The sequence below is a fragment of the Ranitomeya imitator genome, chromosome 1, assembly GCF_032444005.1.
Source record: "Ranitomeya imitator isolate aRanImi1 chromosome 1, aRanImi1.pri, whole genome shotgun sequence".
NCBI lineage: Eukaryota > Metazoa > Chordata > Amphibia > Anura > Dendrobatidae > Ranitomeya > Ranitomeya imitator.
Genome location: NC_091282.1, coordinates 1,053,988,050 through 1,054,013,264, shown reverse-complemented (window position 1 = coordinate 1,054,013,264; position 25,215 = coordinate 1,053,988,050). Strand labels below are relative to the sequence as shown.

At 41.4% G+C, this 25,215-nt stretch overlaps 1 protein-coding gene across 2 annotated transcripts in view; it reads left to right on the top strand.

Annotated features, from left to right (window-relative positions):
- The window catches only part of PDGFC (platelet derived growth factor C), a 377,744-nt gene that overhangs the window by 172,362 nt on the left and 180,167 nt on the right, over positions 1 to 25,215 (top strand). For both annotated transcript variants that reach the window (XM_069744123.1, XM_069744124.1), the window contains exon 2: positions 11,071 to 11,266. In XM_069744123.1, coding sequence (XP_069600224.1) covers positions 11,071 to 11,266 — 196 coding nt within the window. The remainder of the gene's footprint in view (positions 1 to 11,070; positions 11,267 to 25,215) is intronic.

The window sequence follows — 25,215 nt, the reverse complement described above, 5'->3', positions numbered from 1 at the left end:
TTAGGCACATCAGGGGCTCTCCAAACGAAACATGGCGTCCCATCTCAATTCCAGTCAATTTTGCATTGAAAAGTCAAATGGCGCTCCTTCGCTTCCGAGCTGCGCCATGCGCCCAAACAGTGGTTTACCCCCACATGTGGGGTATTGGCGTACTCAGGACAAATTGTACAACAATGATTGCGGTCCATTTTCTCCTGTTACCCTTGGTAAAATAAAACAAATTGGAGCTGAATTAAATTTTTTGTGAAAAAAAGTTAAATGTTCATTTTTATTTAAACATTCAAAAAATTCCTGTGAAGCACCAGAAGGGTTAATAAACTTCTTGAATGTGGTTTTAAGCACCTTGAGGGGTGTAGTTTTTAGAATGGTGTCACACTTGGGTATTTTCTATCATATAGACCCCTCAAAATGACTTCAAATGAGATGTGGTCCCTAAAAAAAAATGGTGTTGTAGAAATGAGAAATTGCTGGTCAACTTTTCACCCTTATAACTCCCTAACAAAAAAAAATTTTGGTTCCAAAATTGTGCTGATGTAAAGTAGACATGTGGGAAATGTTACTTATTAAGTATTTTGTGTGACATATCTCTGTGATTTAATTGCATAAAAATTCAAAGTTGGAAAATTGCGAAATTTTCACAATTTTCGCCAAATTTCCGTTTTTTTCACAAATAAACGCAGGTACTATCAAAGAATTTTTACCATTGTCATAAAGTACAATATGTCACGAGAAAACAATGTCAGATTCACTGGGATCCGTTGAAGCGTTCCAGAGTTATAACCTCATAAAGGGACAGTGGTCAGAATTGTAAAAATTGGCCCGGTTATTAACGTGCAAACCACCCTTGGGGGTAAAGGGGTTAAGGATGAAACCAGTTAACATGGTAAGCAGAATCACAAATGTCTGTAACGTGCTGTGGAATATGATGGTGCTCTATAAGCAAACCATAAATAATAATATTAATCACACTTGTATATTGGTTGCAACTGTATGCCTTCGCTTCAAATATGATTCCACTAACAAACTACTTTTACTATTATGCTCCACATGTTTTACACAGCAGGTGGAGTTTCATCACAGAGCAACTACTAAGTACTATTTAGGGGGAGCAAGTCATCTATCAGTGATGTAATTCTGCTGTCCCCTCAGTCACTCTGTAGAGTCAGAGTCTGTGTACCCTTGTCATATGATTCAGACTATTATTCTGCCAGGTAGAAAACATTCCAGCTTTTCCAGCTTCTGACAGCAATCTATAAAATTATGAAAATCCTTTATTAAAGACACTTTAAAATTCCCAAAATAGATTTTATTCCGACTCCTTCTTATGATGGGTTCCTCCTTATCAGCTCCACCATCTAGCAGGAGGCATGGTAGACAGTCTGAAGCTGCATTTACATATGAATACACTGGATTTTGTGCAGACAGCATACACAGAGAGAATAGAAAGGCAGAGTAAGGGTACCGTCACACAGTGGCACTTTGGTCGCCACGACGGCACGATCCGTGACGTTCCAGTGATAGTCAGAAAAGCGTTAGAATTCTGCAGCTAACTATTGTGGGGACTTAATTACCTACTATGTTGTTGCATTGCATATCTGCAGCTGAAAGACATACTGCAGAACATAGGGCGTGGAGCTAAGTGGTAAGGACTAGGAGGTGTCTGAGAGTTGTCAGATGACCTAGCTGCCCAAAATGTTAAAAATCTATGGTTGCACGAGAAGTGAGGTGGAATAAAATACATTTATACAATATTGCTGGTTTAGCATTTTAAATGAAAAAATAATTGTTAGGGCTTGTGTATGTGCTGTAAAAATCAGATGAGTGTGAAGAAAAAATCATAGCATGCACGATTTGCTTTAGAGATTTGGATCGCACTTGCCCATTCAAAAAAAAAAAAATCAGACATCACATCATGGACTGACAATATAGAAAGGGTGGTGAAGCTTTATTTTTTTCTTCCACCTGCGAAAAAATTTACTCACACTGATCATACTCTGATCAAACTCCGGATAGACTTTCTTGGGTGAGAGAAAACGGTTGTGTGACCATATTCTTAGACTGCTACTATAAATGCAACCTATCAATTTTTTCACATCTCCTACGCAGCTATTTCCATATTTGATGCTACAGGCATATTCTTCCCATCTGTCTCGTAACATAAGGAAGTAGCTGACAGACAGGCGCCCTCACTTACATTCAATGCTTCACACTTCTGAAGTAACCCTAACATTAGTTCCAATAGAAAACTCCATAACCACCTCTTATTACACCATTGACTGGTTACACAATCTAGACTAGTCGATAAGTCTATAGTAGTGTAGTCATCTACGTTCTACTGCTACAAGGTTTATTACAGGTTGACTCAGTTTAGTGATTAGTAGGTCAAAGTTGACTTTGTGCACAGTTATATGTAAAGTGGAATTATTTCCTGATTTCTGGAATGAAAAGATCACAGTCTAATTGTGAACCACCCTCAATACCTATGAAACCATTATTGATAGTTTTGTCAATAATTAATAGTTACCTATCTTCTAAACTAATCAGTTTTACTTTTTTATTTACACCAGCATTAATCTTTCCTGTAGCATAGCGTGTCTTCTAGCGTTATGAAGCACTAGAAAAAACATATACAGTCTTTTAGGGGTGTTCTGCTCAATGAACATGGTCAGTATGCAAATTATATAAAGGATAGTCTTAAAGAGGGTATTTTTGGAGACAGTTACTGTACAGTACACATACAGTTCTGAGCAAACGTTTTAGACAGGTGTGGAAAAAATTATGCAAAATAAGAATGCTTTATTTTTAGTAATTTTTAGATAAACAAAAGAGAAATTCAAATCAACTCAATATTTGGTGTGATCGTCCTTTGCATTTCAAACAGCGTCAAATAATCAATTCTTCTGGGTACACTTGCATGTGGTTTTTGAATGAACGTGGCAGGGAGGTTGTTCCACACATCTTGAAGGACTAACTTGCTTACACAAATCCTTCTGTCTCTTCCAACTTACTCAATGATGTTGAGATCAGAGCTCTGTGGGGGCCATATCATCACTTCCAGGACTCATTATTCGTATTTAAGCTGAATATAGTTCTTAAAGGGACACTGTCACCTGAATTTGGAGGGAACAATCTTTAGCCATGGAGGCGGGGTTTTTGGGTTTTTGATTCACCCTTTCCTTACCCGCTGGCTGCATGCTGGCTGCAATATTGGATTAAAGTTCATTCTCTGTCCTTCATAGTACACGCCTGGGCAAGGCAAGATTGCCCTGTGCAGGCATGTACTACGGAGGACAGAGAATGAACTTCAATCCAATATTGCAGCCAGCATGCAGCCAGCGGGTAAGGAAAGGGTGAATCAAAAACCCAAACACCCCGCCTCCATGGCTAAAGATTGTTCCCTCCAAATTCAGGTGACAGTGTCCCTTTAATGACATTGCATGTATATTTGGGGTCACTGTCCTGCTGCAGAATATGAAGATATTCCATACAAGTTAATTATCTGCCTGTATTTCTCAGCACGGTGGACACCATTAATCTAGACTAAATTCCCAACTCCATTTGTTAAACTGCAGCCCAAAATTTTCAAGGAACCCCCACCATGCTTCACTGTTCCTTTAGACATTCATTATTGTACCACTCTCCTTAACAAACTGCCTTCTGTTACAGGCAAATATTTCACATTTCAACTCATCAGTTCAGAGCATCTGAAGCCATTTATCTCTAGCCCAGTTAGTATGTTTTTGTGCATCAAGGAGTCATATAGCCTTGTTTCCATTTCTAAGGTATGGGTTTTGGTTGCAATCCTTCCATGAAGACCACTTCTGGATAGACTTTTCCATATAGCAGATAAGTGTAGCTGGGTTGCACTAGTTCCTGAGTGATCTAAGCTGATTTCACTCTTGGACATTTTCCGATTTCAATGGGAAAAGGGCATGTCTTTCATCTGCTGCACTAAACTTTCTTGATCAACCAGTACATCTATAGTCCTGAAGGTTGTCTCTTTGTTGATGTCTTCATGGCAGATACTTATCAATCATAAAATACCATCAAGGAGGAGTCTGATTGGATCCAAAAAATCTGATTTTTTTGTCCAGCAGGACAATGACCCCAAACACACAGCCAATGTTATTAAGAACTATCTTCAGGCTCAATAAGAACATGGAATGCTGGAAGTGATGATATGGCTCTCACAGAACCCTGATCTCAACATTATTGAGTTAGTCTGTCATTACATGAAGAGACAGTCTACACCCACATACCATCTGAGGTTAGTCCTCTAAGATGTTTGGAACAACCTCCTGCCAAGTTTCTGACGGTGTACCTAGAATAATTGATACAATGTTTCTTTATTGAAGACAAAGATTGGTCTTACAAAACATTGATTTGATTTACATCTATCTTGTGTTCATTCACTTTTCATTGTGTTAATTGATAAAAATAAACTATTAAAGGGAATCTGTCAGGTCCCCCGTTCCCCTGCCTAACAGTAGCTTTATCACATTAAACACATAAACAGATCTGTATAAAAAGTATTTCTAAATTCCATTTATGATATGTAAATAAGGCCTTTGACTAGTCGATTGGGTGTTAGTATCCCAAGACTAGTAGGCACACTTAGCATGTTATGATAACCTGGTGGGTGTGATATCATGACGTGCAAGAGCCGGCGTCATCACCAGCCCTGTACAAGAGAGAGAGAAATAGAGAGAATTTTTTCTTTTTTTAGCAGTTTGGGTATCCATTATCTTCAATGGGGTTCGGATTCTGGTGTAAGTTCGGTTACTTTTCTGGTACCCAAACCGAACTTTCTAAAAACTTTGGGTCAGGTCCAGAATTCGAATTTCCACCAGGCCGCCATCCCCAATGTTTGTGTTTAATGTAATGCAGGAAATGTCAGGCAGGGTATTTAGATATGTAGACACAACTGCAGGTGGTTCTGGGGGGAACGGGGGACCTGACAAGTTGCTTTTAACATTTCTATTTTTGAAACAATTCTTAATTTGCAGCATTTTTTTTTTCCACACTTGCCTAAAATTTTGCACAGAACTTTATATATACAGAGAATAAAAATGGAAGTGTGCATGAATTGTAAGCCTAATAATGTTAGGGAAGCATGTTTATGTATATGTGAAGTTAAATCTTCTGTCCACATTTAATAGGGCAACCCATTTGAAAAAGTAATAATAATAATAATTTTATTTATATAGTGCCAACATATTCTGCAGCGCTTTACATTATAGAGGGGACTTGTATGGACAATAGACATTACAGCATAACAATAAACACAGTTCAAAACAGATACCAAGAGGAATGAGGGCCCTGCTCACAAGCCTACAAACTATGAGGAAAAAGGGGGAGACACGAGAGGTGGATTATAACAATTGCTTTCGTTGTGCGGACCAAGCCATAGTGTAAGAATCGGGTGTTCATGTAAAGCTGCATGAACCAGTTAACAGCCTAAAGAGGGCTAATTAAATGCATTAAACATATGAGAACATGATGCAAGTAACCTGATTATGGTTTAAGTTTTTTGAATGGACCACACAGGGATAGTTAGGTTAATGCGTTGAGGCAGTAGGCCAGTCTGAACAAATGCATTTTTAGGCCACGCTTAAAACTGTGGGGATTGGGGATTAATCGTATTAACCTGGGTAGTGCATTCCAAAGAATTGGCGCAGCACGTGAAAAGTCTTGGAGATGGGAGTGGGAGGTTCTGATTATTGAGGATGCTAACCTCAGGTTATTAGCAGAGCGGAGAGCGTGGGTAAGGTGGTAGGCTGATACCAGGGAGGAGATGTAGGGTGGTGCTGAGCCATGGAGTGCTTTATAGATGAGGGTAGTAGTTTTGTACTGGATTCTTGAGTGGATGGGTAACCAGTGTAATGACTGGCAAAAGGTAGAGGCATCGGTGTAACGGTTGGTGAGGAATATCATTCTGGCTGCATCATTCAGGACAGATTGGAGCGGGGAGAGTTTGGTAAGAGGGAGGCTGATTAGTAGAGAGTTACAATAGTCCAGACGAGAACGAATAAGAGAAACAGTAAGAGTTTTTGCAGAGTCGAAAGTAAGAAAAGGGCGAATTCTAGAAATGTTTTTGAGATGCAGATAAGAAGAGAGAACCTGTGATCGGATGTGGGAGGTGAATGAAAGCTCAGAATCAAGTGTGACCCCAAGGCAGCGGGCAAGTTGCTTGGGAGTAATGGTGGAACCGCACACGGAGATGGCAATGTCAGGGAAAGAGAGGTTAGTAGAGGGAGAGAACACGAGGAGTTCAGTTTCTGACAGGTTCAGTCAGTACAGTCTTCACCTTTTTCACTTCAGTCATAAAGCATCAACAATTTCATTTTGTGATGTGGTTTCAGTTCTGGTGCACAATACTTAATGTACCAGATACTAAACATAATAATAATAAAAATAATAATTATTATTAAATACTCTAGCACCATTTATTCCATGGTGCTTTACATATGAAAAAGGGTATACATAATAAAAATGAGCATAGGATAGTGTTTTCTTTATTTCCAGTGCTAAACAAAATGGAAAAGCGAGCACATTAATATGAACAGATATATTTAGTGTAGATTTCCATTCCGCCGTCTGCAGCAGTAAAGCTGCCTGTGATCGACAGATCCTGCCGTGAAAGAGCAAGAACAAAGAGGTATTAAAGTTTAGGACACAGTTCTCAAGTTACACTTTTCCTTGCAAAGTCATATTGTAATGGGTCATACACGCTCCCTGTGCCAGAAGACAATGTGCAAAAGTAATCACACTGCTTCTTACACTGAAACATTCCTGCCCTGCGAGACAAAGATAAAAGTATATGGACTGAAGATAAACTAGTGCTTTTCATCGCAGTAGATCTCTTTTTGGAAAGTTACTTTAAGGATATAGAGCGAGGTTTAATACAAAACTTTGTGGAGTTTTCTACTTAGTGGAGCTCCAGGTGTCTTTCATTCTAAACTTTCCTTGACATTTTATGGTTGATTTTATGGTAGACTAGTTTAGCTTCTCAAGCACCCATTTTGTCTCTTTAAGACTGAATATAATTCATTCATCTTTGATGTGTGTGGTCTTCTGTCTCTCCAGTCTGCCGAGCGTCTAAGCTGCTTCAAAATGACTGATAAATTCATTTCTCTTTTCAGAACGTCACACAGCGAGAACTATGGGAGCAGACAGACAAAACACCTTTATTCATTTTGTACTTTGGTATGACCTCTTGGTTGTACTGTACGCTGGAAACATGTGCTTTCCATTGAATTTCTTTCCCCCTGCTTTGTGTATTAAGTGTATAAAAAAGCTAGATCCTTCAATACCGGTGCTTTTATTTTATTTCCCGTGCTGAAATCTTACTAGAAGACATTTTGTCCATAAAAGAACCATACATCTCAGAAGGAATATTAGGCTCACCCTTTATACACTGAAACCTCTCCAGATTTATCGTTGTTGACATTTCCTTGGCTGTCAGATTGGAAATCACACATCAGCCGTAATTTTTTAATCCTATCGTTGTTTCAACCACTGTTTTCTCTCTTGCTTCTTTTTGGTGTGAGATCAAGACTTGGTGTGAACAGAGGATAATATCTGTTTTCAATGAAAATATACAAAGGAGGTGGCAAGAAAACCTGTCATCTGCTTTCATATACTTAAGGTTGGCAGAATCATACATTATTTCGTAAGATTTTATGGTTTTAACAACTTGGGTGTCCTCTAACTGAACCAGTGTATAATATGTCTCAGGAAAAAAGCAGCTAGCTTCACTCAAATGTTCTTTTCTGCAGAATCAGGGTGGCATTCATTACAGTGTATACATTACAGTCATATGAAATCATTAGCACTTGCCCATATCAGGTCCACTCGTGATACAAATAAGTGTTCATGCTTGGATTAATCTTATTCCAAAGGCCGGAGCATTGCCTATCAACTGATCATCATGGTGGTATTATATATTGGATTATCAGTACTTTCCTAAATTGTATTACTATAAATTCTAACATACAAAATCCCCAAGAAAAACCTACATTTTATTAGATATGCAATGATAAGATTCCCTCACACTAAACACACAACAAACTAAAAACACACTGCTAAGTCAATAATTGATAGCATAGGGCAATAATACAACTGCAAATGCACCCTAATGACCCACATATAGGTGATACTTCCTGACTATGGAGGTTGGCACCCTAGTGATAAGAGCATATTGCACCCAGCTCCTGGAGTCCCTGATATGATATATTCAGATATTTAGATACATACACATAATATGACACATAATATGACACAAAAGAAGGGCATCTAGAACAAACCAAGACCAGTATGTTAGCAAACTTCAAACATGTGTGAAACTGATATTTCTCCAATGTTTCCAATGTTTGTAGATCCAATATGATCAGGTTATATATAACTAAAAATGGAAAGTATAGTACCTCATAGTAACAGTATACATCTCTTCTACTTAGCCATCCACACACAGCACCTCAATGCGTTTCACTATCAAATAACGGTTCATTAGGAGGCTCATGGAGAAGAAGAAAAATAGATGCCCATTGGATGCCCAGCAGACAGAGGAGGGAATCTTTTTATTGCATATCTAATAAAAGTTATAGTTTTTATGGGGATTTGATATTAGTTGAATTCCTTCGATTACTTGTAAAGTGCTGCAGAATATGTTGGCACTATATAAATAAAAATATGGCTGACCAATGTTATTATTATTTAGCGACCTTTGGCTTTATCTCGAGCCATGGTGACTTTATGGATGAATGCTCTGTAGGAAGATCGATCTTGTGCAAGCCTGTATAGGTCTACCAGAGTCTTCTCCACCATTATCTTGATAGTGTAAAGCCATCGGGTTGCTGGTCTTCCTCCTTGCCTTATTCATTTTATTCTTCCGACCTTGATGTCCTTCTCCAGTGATTGCTCTCTTCAAAAGATATGTCTATAGCTAGCAAGTCGCAGCTTGATGATCCTTGCTTTGAGTGACATGTCTGGCTTGATTTGTTCCAAAAATGATTTGTTTGTTCTTCTTGCCATCTATGGTATTGATAGCCATAACCGATGTAAGCTTGTTACAATCTATTACTAACAACATATATAAACTTTAACCAGACGATGTGTACACTGTCATTGAATGTTGTATTTACTTATATTTGGTATTATCATCTTTAATTATATTTATGTAGTTTTATCCTGTTAAAACAAACTCTTTGGTTGTCAATTGAAAATGTATATTTGAATAACGGAGGCAAAATAGTGAAATTGACCTCTGTTATTTTTTGATTATTTGTGTAATTATACATTATCACATTGAGTCTATTAAAGTGAACCTGTCAGCAGTTTTGGCCGATATAAGATACGGCCACGCACTTTCAGGGGGAACCGTGTTTTTCGCTTTGTAAGATGCACTTTTTTTCCCCCAAAGTTGGGGAGAAAATGGGGGGTGCATCTTACAAAGCGTACATGCCTTACCGATACTGTAAGTGTAGGTCACCGGCTGGGATGAGGGGGTGTCCAGGTGTCTCCAGGTGCCCGGCGGTTGCTGGCCGGTGGTGTGGGTGTCTCCGGTGCCCAGCAGTGCTGCATGCGTGTGCGGCGCTGCCTGGGGCTCTAACGCACAAGCACAGGGAACCGTGGAATTACCGGGGCCCTGGCCTGTCACAAAATGTTAGCAGAGCCCCAGGCAGCGCCGGACACCCACGCAGCACCGCTGGGCACCAGAGACACCAACCGCACCAGCCAGAAATTGCTGGGCACCCGGAAACACCGGCAGCAGCACCGGACATGCACCAGGACAAAACCCACGCAGCAGCACAAGACCCCCGCACCAGCGCGACACACATCAGAGCCCCCCTCATCCTAGTCTGCAGCCTACAGCATCACTCCACTCCTGTCACCCTGGGACCCCGCTTCACCGCACCCACCACACTCGGTAAGCAATAAGACGCATGGATTATAAGAAGCACCACCATTTTATTTATTTGTTTTTTTCTTATTTTTCTCCTCAAAATTTGGGGTGCGTCTTATAATCCGGAGCATCTTATAATCTGAAAAATCAGAACTGAAAAATAACTTTAATTATACTCACCCTGAGGGTGGTCCGATCCGATGGGTGTCGCTGGTATTTGTCCGGTGCCTCCCATCTTCTTATTATTGCAACCCTCCTGCTTGCTTCTTATGGATGATGCGACCCTGCATCATCCACACAGGCTCCCGGGCATTGCGCTTTGGAAAAGGTCAAAGAGCCCCAGCACCTTCGCACTGCAGTACTTTGATCTGCCCTCAACAGGGCAGAGCAAAGTACGCCTGCACAGGAGTGTGATGCTGGGGAGCCTGTATGGATGATGCAGGGTTGTGTCATCCACAAGAAGTAAGCAGGATGACGGGGATCATAAAAAGATGGGAGGCGCCGGACCAAGACCATTGATACCCATCAGACCGCAGGTGAGTATAATAAAAGTTATTTTTCTTATCTTACAGGTTGGGTTGGGGGCTTATCAGCCCTGAAAGGTGACGGCCGTATCTTATATCTGCCAAAACTGCTGACAGGTTCCCTTTAAATGGAAATTGTGATATATTACTAGGCTTTTGATCTCTTTAGTAGTCATAAATTTGGATACTCATAAGAAAGCCAAATATATCTGCAGGATATTTACAGTATGGGTTGGTACAATGCAAACTTCCTAGTTAGAAATTAAAGCAGTCATGTATCCAAATTGTGACAAAAACACAATAAATACATGTCATCCAACTATTGCTAACATATGTTAGAGAATTATTTGCTATGTGAAAGATTATATTTTCCTGAAAATGTGGTATTCGAGCAGGAAGCTTCATCTTTTTTATTATGGAGCCCAACAATTCTGTGCTTTGCATACAGGAAAGATATATATCTTGGTACCGTGTTAGCCAGTAGGTAGAAAAATATTTAGAATTGAGAGCAACCACTGAGGACTCTCAATTCTAAATATTGTGCTTTGTATATTCATTATTTGTGAGTGCACCATGCAGCTATCAATTTTAAATATTTTTTTCAGGTTTTTTATTTTCTTACATTTTGATTATCATCTACAGGAGTTCAGGATCACCAGCATGAGAAGATTGTTTCAGTTTCATTCAATGGATCAATTCACAGTCCCAGGTTTCCCCATTCATACCCAAGAAGCACTGTGCTGGTATGGAGATTGGTAGCATTGGAGGAACATTTAAGGATACAATTGACCTTTGATGAAAAATTTGGTCTTGAAGATCCAGAAGGAGATATATGCAAGTAAGTACTAAAATAGTTATATTGAACGTATATAAAGGAAAACTTGCTATTTGGGCATAATTCTCCTATCAATTAATAGTTGGTGATGGGGTGGGGGGGCGGGATTATGGGTGGTGATGGGGTGGGGGGCAGGATTATGGGTGGTGATGGGGTGGGGGGCAGGATTGTGTGTGGGGATGTGTTGGGGGGCGTGATTGTGTGGTGATGGGGTGGGGGGCGTGATTGTGTGTGGTGATGGGTTGGGGGGCGAGATTGTGTGTGGTGATGGGTTGGGGGTCGAGATTGTGTGTGGTAATGGGTTGGGGGGTGGGATTGTGTGTGGTGATGTGCTGGGGGGCGAGATTGTGTGTGGTGATGGGTTGGGGGGCGTGATTGTGTGTGGTGATGGGTTGGGGGGTGAGATTGTGTGTGGTGATGTGTTGGGGGCGAGATTGTGTGTGGTGATGTGTTGGGGGGCGGGATTGTGTGTGGTGATGTGTTAGGGGCGTGATTGTGTGTGGTGATGGCTTGGGGCGAGATTGTGTGTGGTAATGTGGTGGGGGGGCAGGATTGTGTGTCGTGATGGGTTGGGGGGCGAGATTGTGTGTGGTGATGTGTTGGGGGCAGGATTGTGTGTGGTGATGGGTTGGGGGGCAAGATTGTGTGTGGTGTTGTGTTGGGGGACGGGATTGTGTGTGGTGATGTGTTGGGGGGCGTGATTGTGTGTGGTGATGGGTTGGGGGTCAGATTGTGTGTGGTGATGTTATATTGTGTGGTGATGGGTTGGGGGTGCGATTGTGTGTGGTGATGTGTTGAGGGGCGGGATTGTGTGTGGTGATGGGTTGGGGGGCAAGATTGTGTGTGGTGATGTGTTGGGGGGCGTGATTGTGTGTGGTGATGGGTTGGGGGCGAGATTGTGTGTGGTTATGTGGTGGGGGGCGGGATTGTGTGTGGTGATGGGTTGGGGGGGCGAGATTGTGTGTGGTGATATGTTGGGGGGCGGGATTGTGTGTGGTGATGGGTTGGGGCGAGATTGTGTGTGGTGATGGGTTGGGGGGCAAGATTGTGTGTGGTGATGTGTTGGGGGGCGTGATTGTGTGTGGTGATGGGTTGGGGGCGAGATTGTGTGTGGTTATGTGGTGGGGGGCGGGATTGTGTGTGGTGATGGGTTGGGGGGGCGAGATTGTGTGTGGTGATATGTTGGGGGGCGGGATTGTGTGTGGTGATGGGTTGGGGCGAGATTGTGTGTGGTGATGTGTTGGGGGCAGGATTGTGTGTGGTGATGTGGCGGGGGCGGGATTGTGTGTGGTAATGAGGTGGGGGGGCGGGATTGTGTGTGGTGATGTGGTAGGGGTGGAGCTACTGTGCAGGAGGTGGGATTGGCGAGTAATCACGATGCCTCTTATATATATAGATTATCATGATTACCCCAGCAGCCAATCACAGCACAACGTAACCAATCTAATGACAAAATCATCCACCAAAGGTCATGTAAAGTAATCAAAGTATGTTGCAAGAAAAAGCCTATGGAGTCAGTGTTTATGAAAAAAAACTGCGTGATGGAATTTTTTCAATATTTTTACTGAGCTCAGAAATCTAAAGTGTCGATCGAAAGAAATCACCTCTTAATTTTAAAACAATTTAAAAATCAGGAGGAAAGAGAGTTTAGGATGCTTTGCTGGGGATTGGGACACCATTAAGATTTAAAGCTTTGCCAACAAATACTTTACAAAGATATTCTTTTTTCACGTCTTCTATCCCTGTTTTTCATGTATTAAACACATACTCATGATCTATGAGGCTGTTCAAATGTCTGGCTTTTTTTTTTGTGGACTGAGTATCCTCAGAAACAAACGTAGATATGTTCATTTAGGATATGAGTCACTGGTCAAAGGTCTTTGGGTCTATCACAAACTGGACAGCACATGGTTAACATCCAAGCTTTTGATGGGGAAACTTGAGAATCCTCCATCAATTTTAAACTTGCGTGCAACAAAAACTGCTGAAACACTCACGGCAAAAACTGGCACATTGACCAAACACTGATGAAAATCGGTCTCTTTTTGTCTCAAACACAAGAAAAATCGGACATCTGAATGAGGCATAATTTTGCCAATTTTGTTACTGATAAGTTCTTCAATGTGGGCTAAAAATATAAATATGAAACTATCCCTGTTTTCAAAACATGAATGTAAGATATAACTTTTTTTATTTTCATACTCAAGAAGCTGAGAACTTCAGTATTGTTTTTACTTCACTTTATCCCAGCTGTTTGTGACATTTAATATGCATCGTAGCGCTTATATGTCCTTCTGATATGTTACCACTTGAGGCTTATGGATCAAACAAGAAGAAAATCACTGCATCCACATTTATGTTCCACATAAGCCTTTGCATCTGTTCCTCTCTTTTCAGCTACATGCTGGACTATTATATATATCATGTTGCATGTGAAACAGAATGTTCCCAGACTGATTACAGAAATGTACATATACAGTATATATATATATAAGAAATAAAGTAAGGAATTGAGGACAGAAATATGGTAACAGTAACATTAATTACCGTAATATCCTTCAGGAACATCTTATTCTACAGTGGTAGACACCTGGAATCAGAATAATGTCTATTATTGTTTCTTGAAAAGGCTGAAGAGCTCAATGCTCGACCTGTCGATAAGGGAAAATTAGAAACAATTGTCCTACATATATTAACTAAAGTTGAGTGCATCGATTTGCAGAACTCTGAGCCAGCGGCCACTTCAGTAAACCACTTTTTTCATGCAGAAATTCCCATAGTTTTTTCTGATTTGTAGACCTTGTCATTGAAGCATGACATGTACATATTATAGCAGAGAGCTTACTAATTAGTAGAGTCACCAGGGATGCCGGCAGATATGAGGCAGTTCACAGGGATTGTATTCAGTGGCCACCAACTATTGACATTGCCGCTAAATCATGGCCCTGTGAATCAACTAATTCACCTCTAGTAGTAACAGAAGTAACAAAACATATCAAGTGGCAAATTTGATTTACCTAAAATGTAAATTTGTCTATACATTTGTTGTAGACGAGTCCGTAGGTCAAGTAACCCCTACTGCCTGGTGCAGAAAGTCCTATGGTTGCAAATGTAATGCCTCTTAAGTTCCATCCATGCCCTTTAAGTTCGATCTGAGATGAATTTAGAATTAGAGTTGAGTTTTTTTTATTTAAATTAATTTTTGAATTTAGAGTTGAACAGAAAGGACCTTGGTCCAGCAGCCATGTTGGCGGTTAAATTGACAGTCTAACATTTGCAGCTCCCATCATTGCAGAGAATGAGAGCCACTGTTCACACAAAAGGGAAAGATTTCCTCTCTCCTAAGGCTACTTTCACACTAGCGTCGGAATCTCCCAGTCGCAATGCGTCAGGCAGAGATTCCGACGCTAGCATTTGACGCACTGCACATCGGGTGCAGCGGATGCATTTCTCCAGCGCATCCGCTGCCCCATTGTGAGGTGCGGGGAGGTGGGGGCGGTCCGTCATTTAAAGTTTTTTGCTCCCGGCAGTCCGCCACAACACGGCGCAACCGTCGCACGATGATTGCGACATGTGGCAAAGCGTCGCAATGCGTCGCTAATGTTAATCTATGGGGCAAAAACGCATCCTGCAAACAACTTTGCAGGATGCGTTTTTTGCCATAAACGACACATTGCGACGTCTGGCAAAAAAACGCCAGTGTGAAAGTAGCCTGAAATGAATATGCCTGCAATGTTCCTTTTCATTTCTATGGAGACGCATAATAAATGCTATCCCTGGTTTCTGGTCGAGAAGGGAGACTTAGATTAGATCCCTTTTCTTGCCCTGTTGCTGGGGGCACAAAGGTTCGACCCTTATTTAGCTTTGTTTTAGAATCCATCTGATTGGTTGATTGGAATGACTTGAAGGTCCATAGAGGAAGCTGCATTTAAAATTCCATCATAAAGGGTCACAACTTCATGTGAAAAGTGAAATATATTTTATGGCTTATGATCCATGCATGTGACAGTTTTTTGACAAATTTGCCTTCCTCTGTAGATTTTCTTTGCTGCCTCATATTTCTTTCTCATTCTTTCTCTGGCCCAGTCTCTTCCACATACCTCAGTATACTCAGTAGGGATGTCTGCTGCTTGTCATCACTAATGCCTGAAGTTATTTGAAACACTCCTTGAATTCCTTCAGCTCTTGCATGATTTAGCATAGGGCAGCATCTTCTCGGACCCCTCTTTCAAACCTCCATTCCTTTTTCTTACTATCCAGGGTTCAACACTGGTGCACAATTGTTTCAAGGAGCACAAAGGGTAAAATATATACACCTTGAAAAAGGTTCACATCTTTATGAACCGAAACATTGCTGAGATTGGCTAATAAAAGTAGCTCCTTCCTTTTTCACTGAGAATGGTGTGCTGCCTCCATTTTTTGGATTCCTAGTATTGAGGTTTGGTCTGTGCCTAGGGGAGCTTTGCACCCGATCTTTTTCTCTTATTTCTTTTGTATATTGTGCTGCTCTAGTCCATCCTTTTCTATGCCACAAGTTGAGTAATTGAGTTTTTATAACCTTTCTGTAGTACAGGTTATGCAGAGGATGGTGCTGTCTGCAGAATGTAAAAATTATTGCTTTTTATGAGTGGCTATAGTGCATGCTGATATTCAGACACCTTAGCATGAATAATTTAAAATAATAAACTTGCAAATTAAAAAAAAAACCTCAAATTTGTAGAACTGCAAAGTGCCTTTTAGTGAATTAATGTTTTATTGCCTTGAGTGCAGTTCTGAAACCTGCATTTTAGCTGGACAGTTTACATTGAAGTTTACAGTGCACTTGTTTCAATTGAGTCATCATATAAGATTGACTGAGGATTGTGAAAAAGGAAAATACAGATTCAGCCTTACATTTTTTGTGGTGCTGAACGTATAATTTTCATAGTTTGGTGTTTGGATAGTGTTTGGACAGTTATGAAAAAATAGAAGACGCTCTGCCTCCGCATTCCCGAGCCCGATCCTTTTATCTGTTTCCCTACATAAAATCTTCTGTGGGAATTGGTTATGGTTTGCTGTGGAGCCAATGCCCTGATCATCACCGTTGACATGCCAAATGGGATAGAAGTATTTCTAGAATGTCTCTCTGTAGCTTAAATAGGAGGTGATACGCTAAATCTACTGCCAGATGCATTATCTAACTAGCCATTACCTAAGGGTTCGCTCCTCATCTGAATCATTCTGAAGCCTAAAGATTGCTTACAGTAAAGTCAGCTCTAGGATATGGTCAGGCCTGCAACACAGATGCAATAGTTGGCAGGGAATTGTATATTGATAAAGGCTGCACGGTTTTACATATGTAGGGTAGGGCCATACAGTGTGGCCATAACTTGGTTCCTCCTAAATGCTGCAATATTTTGTGCCAAAAATGTGCTGTTATTGGCATTCTGTGGGTCAAGCTTTGGCCACTTGGCTGCAGTACGGTCTGGTCAGACCCTAAAATTGCATTTACATTGAGGGATTATTATGAATAACCAATTTTAAGAGCGCCTGTCCACCATAACCTTTCAATCTGAACAGGCTGGAGATCACCTCATGAATGAACTAAACACTCATTCATCAATGGGAAATGATCTTGTGCAGTATAAAAGATCATCTTTCTTGGCAGCACATGGTCCTGTGTAAACAGAACTTGCACTGCAAAAAACAATTGCAGCCTGTGGGTAATGAGCGATTTACTACAGATTTTTAGTCGTAGCTCCCCACCGTCAAAAATCCAGTGGGAATGTCCCAAATTGAGGCGGCAGTCTATCTGTACCAGCAGGTCAGGGCTGTGTCCCGACTTCACTCACTCTCTCCATGCAATGTCTTCTATCCTCTGTCTTCACCACTCCATAGCTTCTCCTCTCCGGGAGAGGAGCCTGAGTGTCTTCTCTGCACACACATGCATTAATTAAATAAACAATTCTCTTTGGTCTCCCGGGAATTGAACCCACAACCTGCATCATTGTAGGAAGTAGCAAAAACTGTGAACCACATCCTGCACTGACAGGTGCCGGAGAATTTTGTATACCTGAGTGTGCATTGCAGGCAGTGAACTCATAAGCAGATCGTACTGATACATAGAGATTAGTGATGAGCGAGTGTACTCGTTGCTCGGGTGACCTCCGAGTATTTATGACTGCTCGGAGATTTAGTTTTCATCGCGGCAGCTAAATGATTTACAGCTACTAGCCTGCTTGATTACATGTGGGGATTCACTATCAGCCAGGCAACCCCCACATTTACTCAGCTAGGCTAGTAGCTGTAAGGCTATGTTCACACGTGGGAAGGGGGCTGCGGGTTCTCCCGCGGGTTTTCCCGCAGCGGATTTGATAAATCTGCAGGGCAAACCTGCTGTGGTTATCCCTGCAGATTTATCGCGGTTTGTGTTGCGGGTTCCGCTGCGGGTTTTACTCCTGCAATGGTTTTACTATTGATGCTGCATATGCAGCATCAATAGTAATGTTAAAAATAATAAAAATAATGATATACTCACCCCCCGACGTCCCGATCTCCTCGGCGCTGCAGGCGGCGGTCCGGTTCCAGAGATGCTATGCGAGAAGGACCTTCGTGATGTTACGGTCATGTGACCGCGACATCACCGCTCGCATAGCAAACCTGAGACCGGACGGCCGCGTGCAGCGCTGAGAGGTGAGTATAGCATTATTTTTTATTTTAATTCTGAGGGTGTGCACAGGTGTCTTTTTATACTGATAACAAGTTTAAACAGGTGCCATTACTACAGGTAATGAGTGGAGGAAAGAGGAGACTCTTAAAGAAGAAGTTACAGGTCTGTGAGAGCCAGAAATCTTGATTGTTTGTTTCTGACCAAATACTTATTTTCCACCATAATATGCAAATAAATTGTTAAAAAAACAGACAATGTGATTTTCTGGATTTTTTTCTCTCAGTTTGTCTCCCATAGTTGAGGTCTACCTATGATGTAAATTACAGACGCCTCTCATCTTTTTAAGTGGTGGAACTTGCACAATTGCTGACTGACTAAATACTTTTTTGCCCCACTGTATACTGGGAGGTCACCCGAGCCTGCTCAGGAAAATCCGAGCAACAAGTACACTCGCTCATCACTAATAGAGATACATCTGTATAAAGCAGTGTATTTCTATGTTCCTGTATTTTAGAGGGAAAATAAAAGTCAGATTTGTTTTCTTCCTATAATATTACTTAGAAATAATGAAAATTACAAAAATGTCACTTTTAATGCACTTTTCTTTTAGAATAATACACATCACAAGACAGCAAATAATATACATATTTAATGTCCCTGTAATTAACAACCTGTAAACCATGGTGAACAAATTATTTATGGTGAGTAGTGTAAAAATATGTCATTTTCCTTTCTATACGTTTTCTGCAGATGTCTGTGCCACATGACACATTAATAATAAATAATAACTGCAATCTTCTCTGATTATTTTATGTCTACTGCTTTTCTTTTATGCCTTTTTCCTCTCGTATTTGAAGTGTTTTTGGAACAGATCTGAGTAGGGTTTTAATGCATTTATAATAGTACAGAAAAGCTTTTATTCTACACTTAAAAACGCCACATCATTTTTTTACACTTGTTTTTTTCAGGCTCCACATAGAAGCATATAGAGAAAAAAATGCACAAAAAACGCACAGTACAACAGCATCTTTAGATGTACAGAGGGTAGAGTTTTCATGAAATTACATTGCCTGGAAATGTAGGCCGTTTTTACACGTAGTGTAAATGCTGTGTTTTCTGCTGATTTTTATATGCAGAAATTCTGCTGTGTCTATCTCGTGTAGTTTTTGTCTACCGTATATAATCGAGTATAAGCCGAGATTTTCAGCCCATTTTTGGGGGCTGAAAGTCCCCCTCTCGGCTTATACTCGAGTCATACCTAGGGGTCGGCAGGGAAGGGGGAGCGGGGGCTGTCTAATTATACTCACCTGCCCCTGGCGCGGTCCCTGCAGGTCCCTGCTTACCCGGCGCCACAGTTTCTTCCTGTACTGAGCAGTCACATGGTACCGCTCATTGCAGCAATGAATCTGCAGTTCCACCTCCCATAGGGGTGGAGCCGCATATTCATTACTGTAATGAGCGGTAACGGTGACCACTCAGTACAGGAAGAAGCTGCAGGCTGGGCAAGCAGGGACAGCATCAGGAGCAGGTGAGTATAATCGGGAGGGGGAGCATTGCGCGATATTCACCTGCTCCCTGTTCTGGGCGCCGCTCCATCTTCAGCATCTTTGGCAGTGACGCTCAGGTCAGAGGGCGCGGTGACGTGGTTAGTGCGTGCCTTCTGCCTGAACGTCAGTGCACAAGACGCTGAAGATGGAGCGGTGCCGGAACGAAGTCAGGTGAATATTGAAAGTGCCGGGGGCCTGAGTGAGAGGTGTGTATGTGATTTTTTTTTTATCGCAGCAACAGCAAAAGGGGCAAGTGTCTGTATGGAGCATCTTATGGGGCAATAACGTTTGTGCAGCACAATATGTGGCAAGTGTCTGTATGGGGCCATAATCAACGTTTGTGCAGCACTATATGGGGCAAGTGTCTGTATGGGGCCATAATCAACGTTTGTGCAGCACTATATGGGGCAAATATCTTTATGGAGCATCTTATGGGGTCATAATTAACATTTGTGCAGCATTATATGGGGCAAATGTCTGTATGGAGCATTTTATGGGGCCATAATTAACATTTGTGCAGCATTATATGAGGCAAATGTCTGTATGGAGCATCTTATGGGGCCATAACGTTTGTGCAGCACTATATGGGGCAAATATCTTTATGGAGCATCTTATGTGGCCATAATTAACATTTGTGGAGCATTATATGGGGCACGTGTCTGTATGGAGCATCTTATGGTGCCGTAATTAACGTTTGTGGAGCATTATATGGGGCAAGTGTCTGTGTGGAGCATCTTATGGGGCCATAATCAACATTTGTGCAGCATTATATGGGGCAAATGTGTCTATGGAGCATCTTATGGGGCCATTATTAACCTTTATGCAGGATTATATGGGGCATATTTTAATATGGAGCATCTTATGGGGCCATCATAAACTTTATGGAGCATTATATGGGGCTCCTGATTCAATATGGATATTCAGAAACACTTAATCTACTGATGTCTCAATTAATTTTACTTTTATTGGTATCTATTTTTACTTTTGACATTTACCGGTAGCTGCTGCATTTCCCACTAGGGTTGAGCGACCTTGACTTTTTTAGGGTCGAGTCGGGTTTCGCGAAACCCGACTATCTCAAAAGTCGAGTCGAGTGAAATCGGCAGATTATGGCGAAAAGTCGAGGATCGACCGAAACACGAAACCCAATGCAAAGTCAATGGGAATTTTTTCTCTCTCTCTCTCTCTCTCCCCTCCGTCCGTCCCTGAACTGAAAAGCTGGTGTTACACATTGCAAATCGCTACAGCGCACAAGCAAAAACATGGCGATAGGTGTCCACGCCCCTAAGACCTATGTCATCACTCTGCCCACGCTCCTTCATTGGATGAAAAAAATGGCGCCAAGCACGTCATACGAAACGCGACTTTGGCGCGAAAGTCGCGTACCGCATGGCCGACCCCACACAGGGATCGGGTCGGGTTTCATGAAACCCGACTTTGCCAAAAGTCGGCAACTTTTGAAAATGAACGATCCGTTTCGCTCAACCCTATTTCCCACCCTAAGCTTATACTCGAGTCATTAAGTTTTCCCAGTTTTTAGTGGCAAAATTAGGGTGGTTGGCTTATACTCGGGTTGGCTTATACTCGAGTATATACGGTAATTTTCACCAAAAATGCATATAAGAGGGAAAAGGCAAAGAAAAGCAGCAAAAATGCAATAACTATAGAAGATTGTTTACAGTGAGTACAGAAAGTATTCAGACCCCTTTTTTTGACTCTTTGTTCCATTGCAGCCATTTGGTAAATTCAAAAAAATTACATTTTTTTCTCCTAATGTACACTCTGCATTCCATCTTGACTGGAAAAAACAAAAATATAGAATTTTCATAGTATTGGCCTACTGATGATGTCAATTACAGGCCTCTCTCATCTTTTCGGCCTTACTAACTTTTTTTTCGGCCTTACTAACTATGTTACTATATACAATTATTAGGTTCTGTAGAAGGACGTAGATCTGGGGATTTATTATGATGGAATATAGGCTGAACTGGATGGACAAATGTCTTTTTTCGGCCTTACTAACTATGTTACTATGTTACTATGTTACTATCTTTTAAGTGGGAGAACCTGCACAATTGGTGGCTGACTAAATACTTTTTTTCCCCCACTATATATGTGGGGCAGGCTGTGGGGACATATATACAGATGTCTGGCTGTGGGGACATAGCTGCCATGACAGCTGTGGGTTTGTTGAAGACCTCCATGATTTTCATTTTTAATTTCCAGTGAAATCCAGCGTTTCCCTGGCGTTCGTAGGAGATTGTGATTTTTTTTATATGCACAGCAGTGATATACTACAGGTGATCGGACAAATGCAGCTTCAAGTCCCCTAAGGAGACTAACAAATACAGTAAATTTGCAATTGCCAACCAATGAAATCCCAAATGTCCTCAATGGGAAACAAGTCTGAAGACACTGCAGGTCATGGTAGCACATTTAGGCCACTCTGGTTGCTCATAATAGCTGTCATGCTGTGATGGTCTTCGGTAAAGGTACCTTCACACATAACGATATTGTTAACGATATCGTTGCTATTTGTGACGTAGCAACGATATCGTTAATGAAATCGTTATGTGTGACAGCGACCAACGATCAGGCCCCTGCTGGGAGATCGTTGGTCGTTGAAGAAAGTCCAGAACTTTATTTCGTCGCTGGACTCCCTGGAGACATCGCTGGATCGGCGTGTGTGACACCGATCCAGCGATGTCTTCACTGGTAACCAGGGTAAACATCGGGTAACTAAGCGCAGGGCCGCGCTTAGTAACCCGATGTTTACCCTGGTTACCATGCTAAAAGTAAAAAAAAACAAACACTAGATACTTACCTACCGCTGTCTGTCCTCCAGCGCTGCGCTCTGCTCTCCTCCTGTACTGTCTGTGAGCCGGAAAGCAGAGCGGTGACGTCACCGCTCTGCTTTCCGGCTCCCAGACAGTACAGGAGGAGAGCAGAGAAGCAGAGCGCAGCGCTGGAGGACAGACGGCTGTAGGTAAGTATCTAGTGTTTGTTTTTTTTACTTTTAGCATGTTAACCAGGGTAAACATCGGGTTACTAAGCGCGGCCCTGCGCTTAGTTACCCGATGTTTACCCTGGTTACCGGCATCGTTGGTCGCTGGAGAGCGGTCTGTGTGACAGCTCTCCAGCGACCAAACAGCGACGCTGCAGCGATTCGGATCGTTGTCGGTATCGCTGCAGCGTCGCTAAATGTGAAGGGGCCTTAAGGAAGGGGAGCCTCAAACTGTCTCTCGAACTGGGACGCTAGCAATCCCTGTCCCAGGTGTGGTATTGAAGAAGAGAGGCCTGAGTCTCTAACCTTATTAAGCTCTTGTTAAACCCTGATCTGTACCTTTCCTCACCCCATGAGGTATGGGAAAGAAATGTAAGGTAAACAAGACACAAAGACAAAACATAGATAACTGAAAACCTCTAATCAACCATAGGGAGGAAGATAGCGACAGAGAGGAATAAACTAAAGGGGAACAGGGACCAGGAGATAAGCACGCAAGTAATACAACAAACCACAGAACACGACTACAGCAACTCTACTCTAACCACTTAGCTTTAGCACACAGGAAGGCAAATCTTTCACGTGCCAGGAAAAAAGTTCTGACCAGTTTTTATATTATATATAGAGATAATGAATAGAGATGAGCGAATATGATTGGGTCCCTGCTTATTCGGCAAGTTATCGTGCTTACCGAAAAGGCTACAGCAGGAACTTGGCTCACTGGATCACTCCTGCTGATCAGCTGTTCGGCTCCGCAGCTGCATGTGTCGCGGCTGCATGACAGTCACAGCACATGCATGGAGAGCAGAGCAAGATGGTATGGGAGGCTGTAACAGAGGTCTGTCATATAGGAAGTAGCAATCCTAGAAGTCAATGTCTACTTCCTATAGGTGGCACTAGAGTTCTGGTCCTCTTCCTCTCTGAAGAGACAATTTGCATATTTCCCAGAGGAGCATTGCAGCTTTAAGTCTCCTCATCTCGGATGCTTAACATGTCACTCTTTGCAAGGAGAAACGTTACCCCTTGGATACCCACAGATATACAATTTTGGATGTTCTACTCCTCTATTTTTCTTTATTGGAAACCTATTTTCTTTATTTTTGTGGAATCGTGTTTCTATTGATGAATATTTCTGTGTATGTAACTAACGTTACAAATATTTACATATCAATTATCCCCGAGAGATATTAAATATTAGGCCTGTCAAAACAGAACATATTGAATTACACAGTGTACAAGCTGTACGAGCTTTATCCGAGATTTAACCTGGTACATTTGTATTATAATGTGGAAGAAAGTTGAAAGTGAACATGGTGAAAACTGAAGCTATGTTTAGCATTGCAGTAAAAATAAGCCAACATGTGGGGGCTGAAAATAACACAATCTGTGCTGCACGCAGTCATCCAAATTCACAAAGGGCTGGCAATGAGCTGTTCTCTACACTTGTGCTGTATATTTAGCATGCTACAGACTCCCTCACCCATGTTTTATCTGCTATAATACAGCAGAGCCTGCTTATATATTTGTCTCACTGTAACATATAGTGATATATGAGGCAGTGGTCAATTAGGTATTATATGATGCTTGAAGAATTCTTTGAAGTGATGCAAGATTAGATGAATGAATGATATACACAAGTTAAAATATATCATTTTGTCATGCCAAACATGTTGTTACCCGTAAAGCCACCTATAGTTCCAACACAGTATTTTGAAATAAAAATATGATAACAAAAAAATTAAAGAAGTTTTCCAGGAATATAGTATTGATGGCCTAACCTCAAAATAAGAAATCAATTTAAGATTGGTGATCACTAGATCCCCAGCACCACCAGCAATCAATTACATGAAAGAATGTCAATTTCAGAAGAAATTCAGATAATCTTGGCTTGGCAGAAATGGATAAATAAGATGGATTACTTGTGCAGAATGGAGGATCGCTCATGCCAAGAAGAAGGAAACCATGCCACATTTGTAAGAGCGTGAGAATCTTGTGGCTCCTCTATAGTAGATTCTGCCAGTGCCGCATACTGTAATCACTTCTTCCACAATTACCATCTGTCGAAGGTTTCCTGGGACACCTGTAACCAAATGTTGTAGGGTTAATGACAAAAACACACAAAAGACTGACGGTGGGCATTATAGGGAGGGATGGAACGATCGGTGGGTGTTCATCCTTCGTAGAAATTGGAGCAACCATGGTCTTTTTACCTTTCTCCATCAATCAATCCCAATCAATTTATAGTCTCCTATGAGAGCAACACTTATAAATCTCACACAAATTATTACGTTTGCTGCCTCCACTCTTCATTTTTTTATGGATTCGTGTAAATAGTTGAGTTTTTTCCATGTTTCTCGGCCATCTAATCTTGATGCCTGTAGCATGTGAGCCCTTCTTGTTCTGCTCCTCACCTGACCACAGGATGTATCACTATCACTATTCTTTTTCTTTTTTTTGTTGTATTTGAAAATTCCTGCCATAAAAAAAGAAAGTTGTCATTAATGCGGCATCCAGTATCAATGTCGTTCTTTTTAATGAAGTGATGCTATAAAAGCAAAGTAATTGAATTAGTACCATAAATACGACTGTGTTCTTTTTATTTTTAGTGTTCTCATATCTTTTTTAGAAACATTCACAGCTGTCACACATGCAGCCCCCGCCTGTCCCAGAAATAAAACACATCCTTAGTGTCACAATCAGTACTGTGGCCCCTTCATTTTCAGGATTGGTCATAAATAATAATCTGATGCCA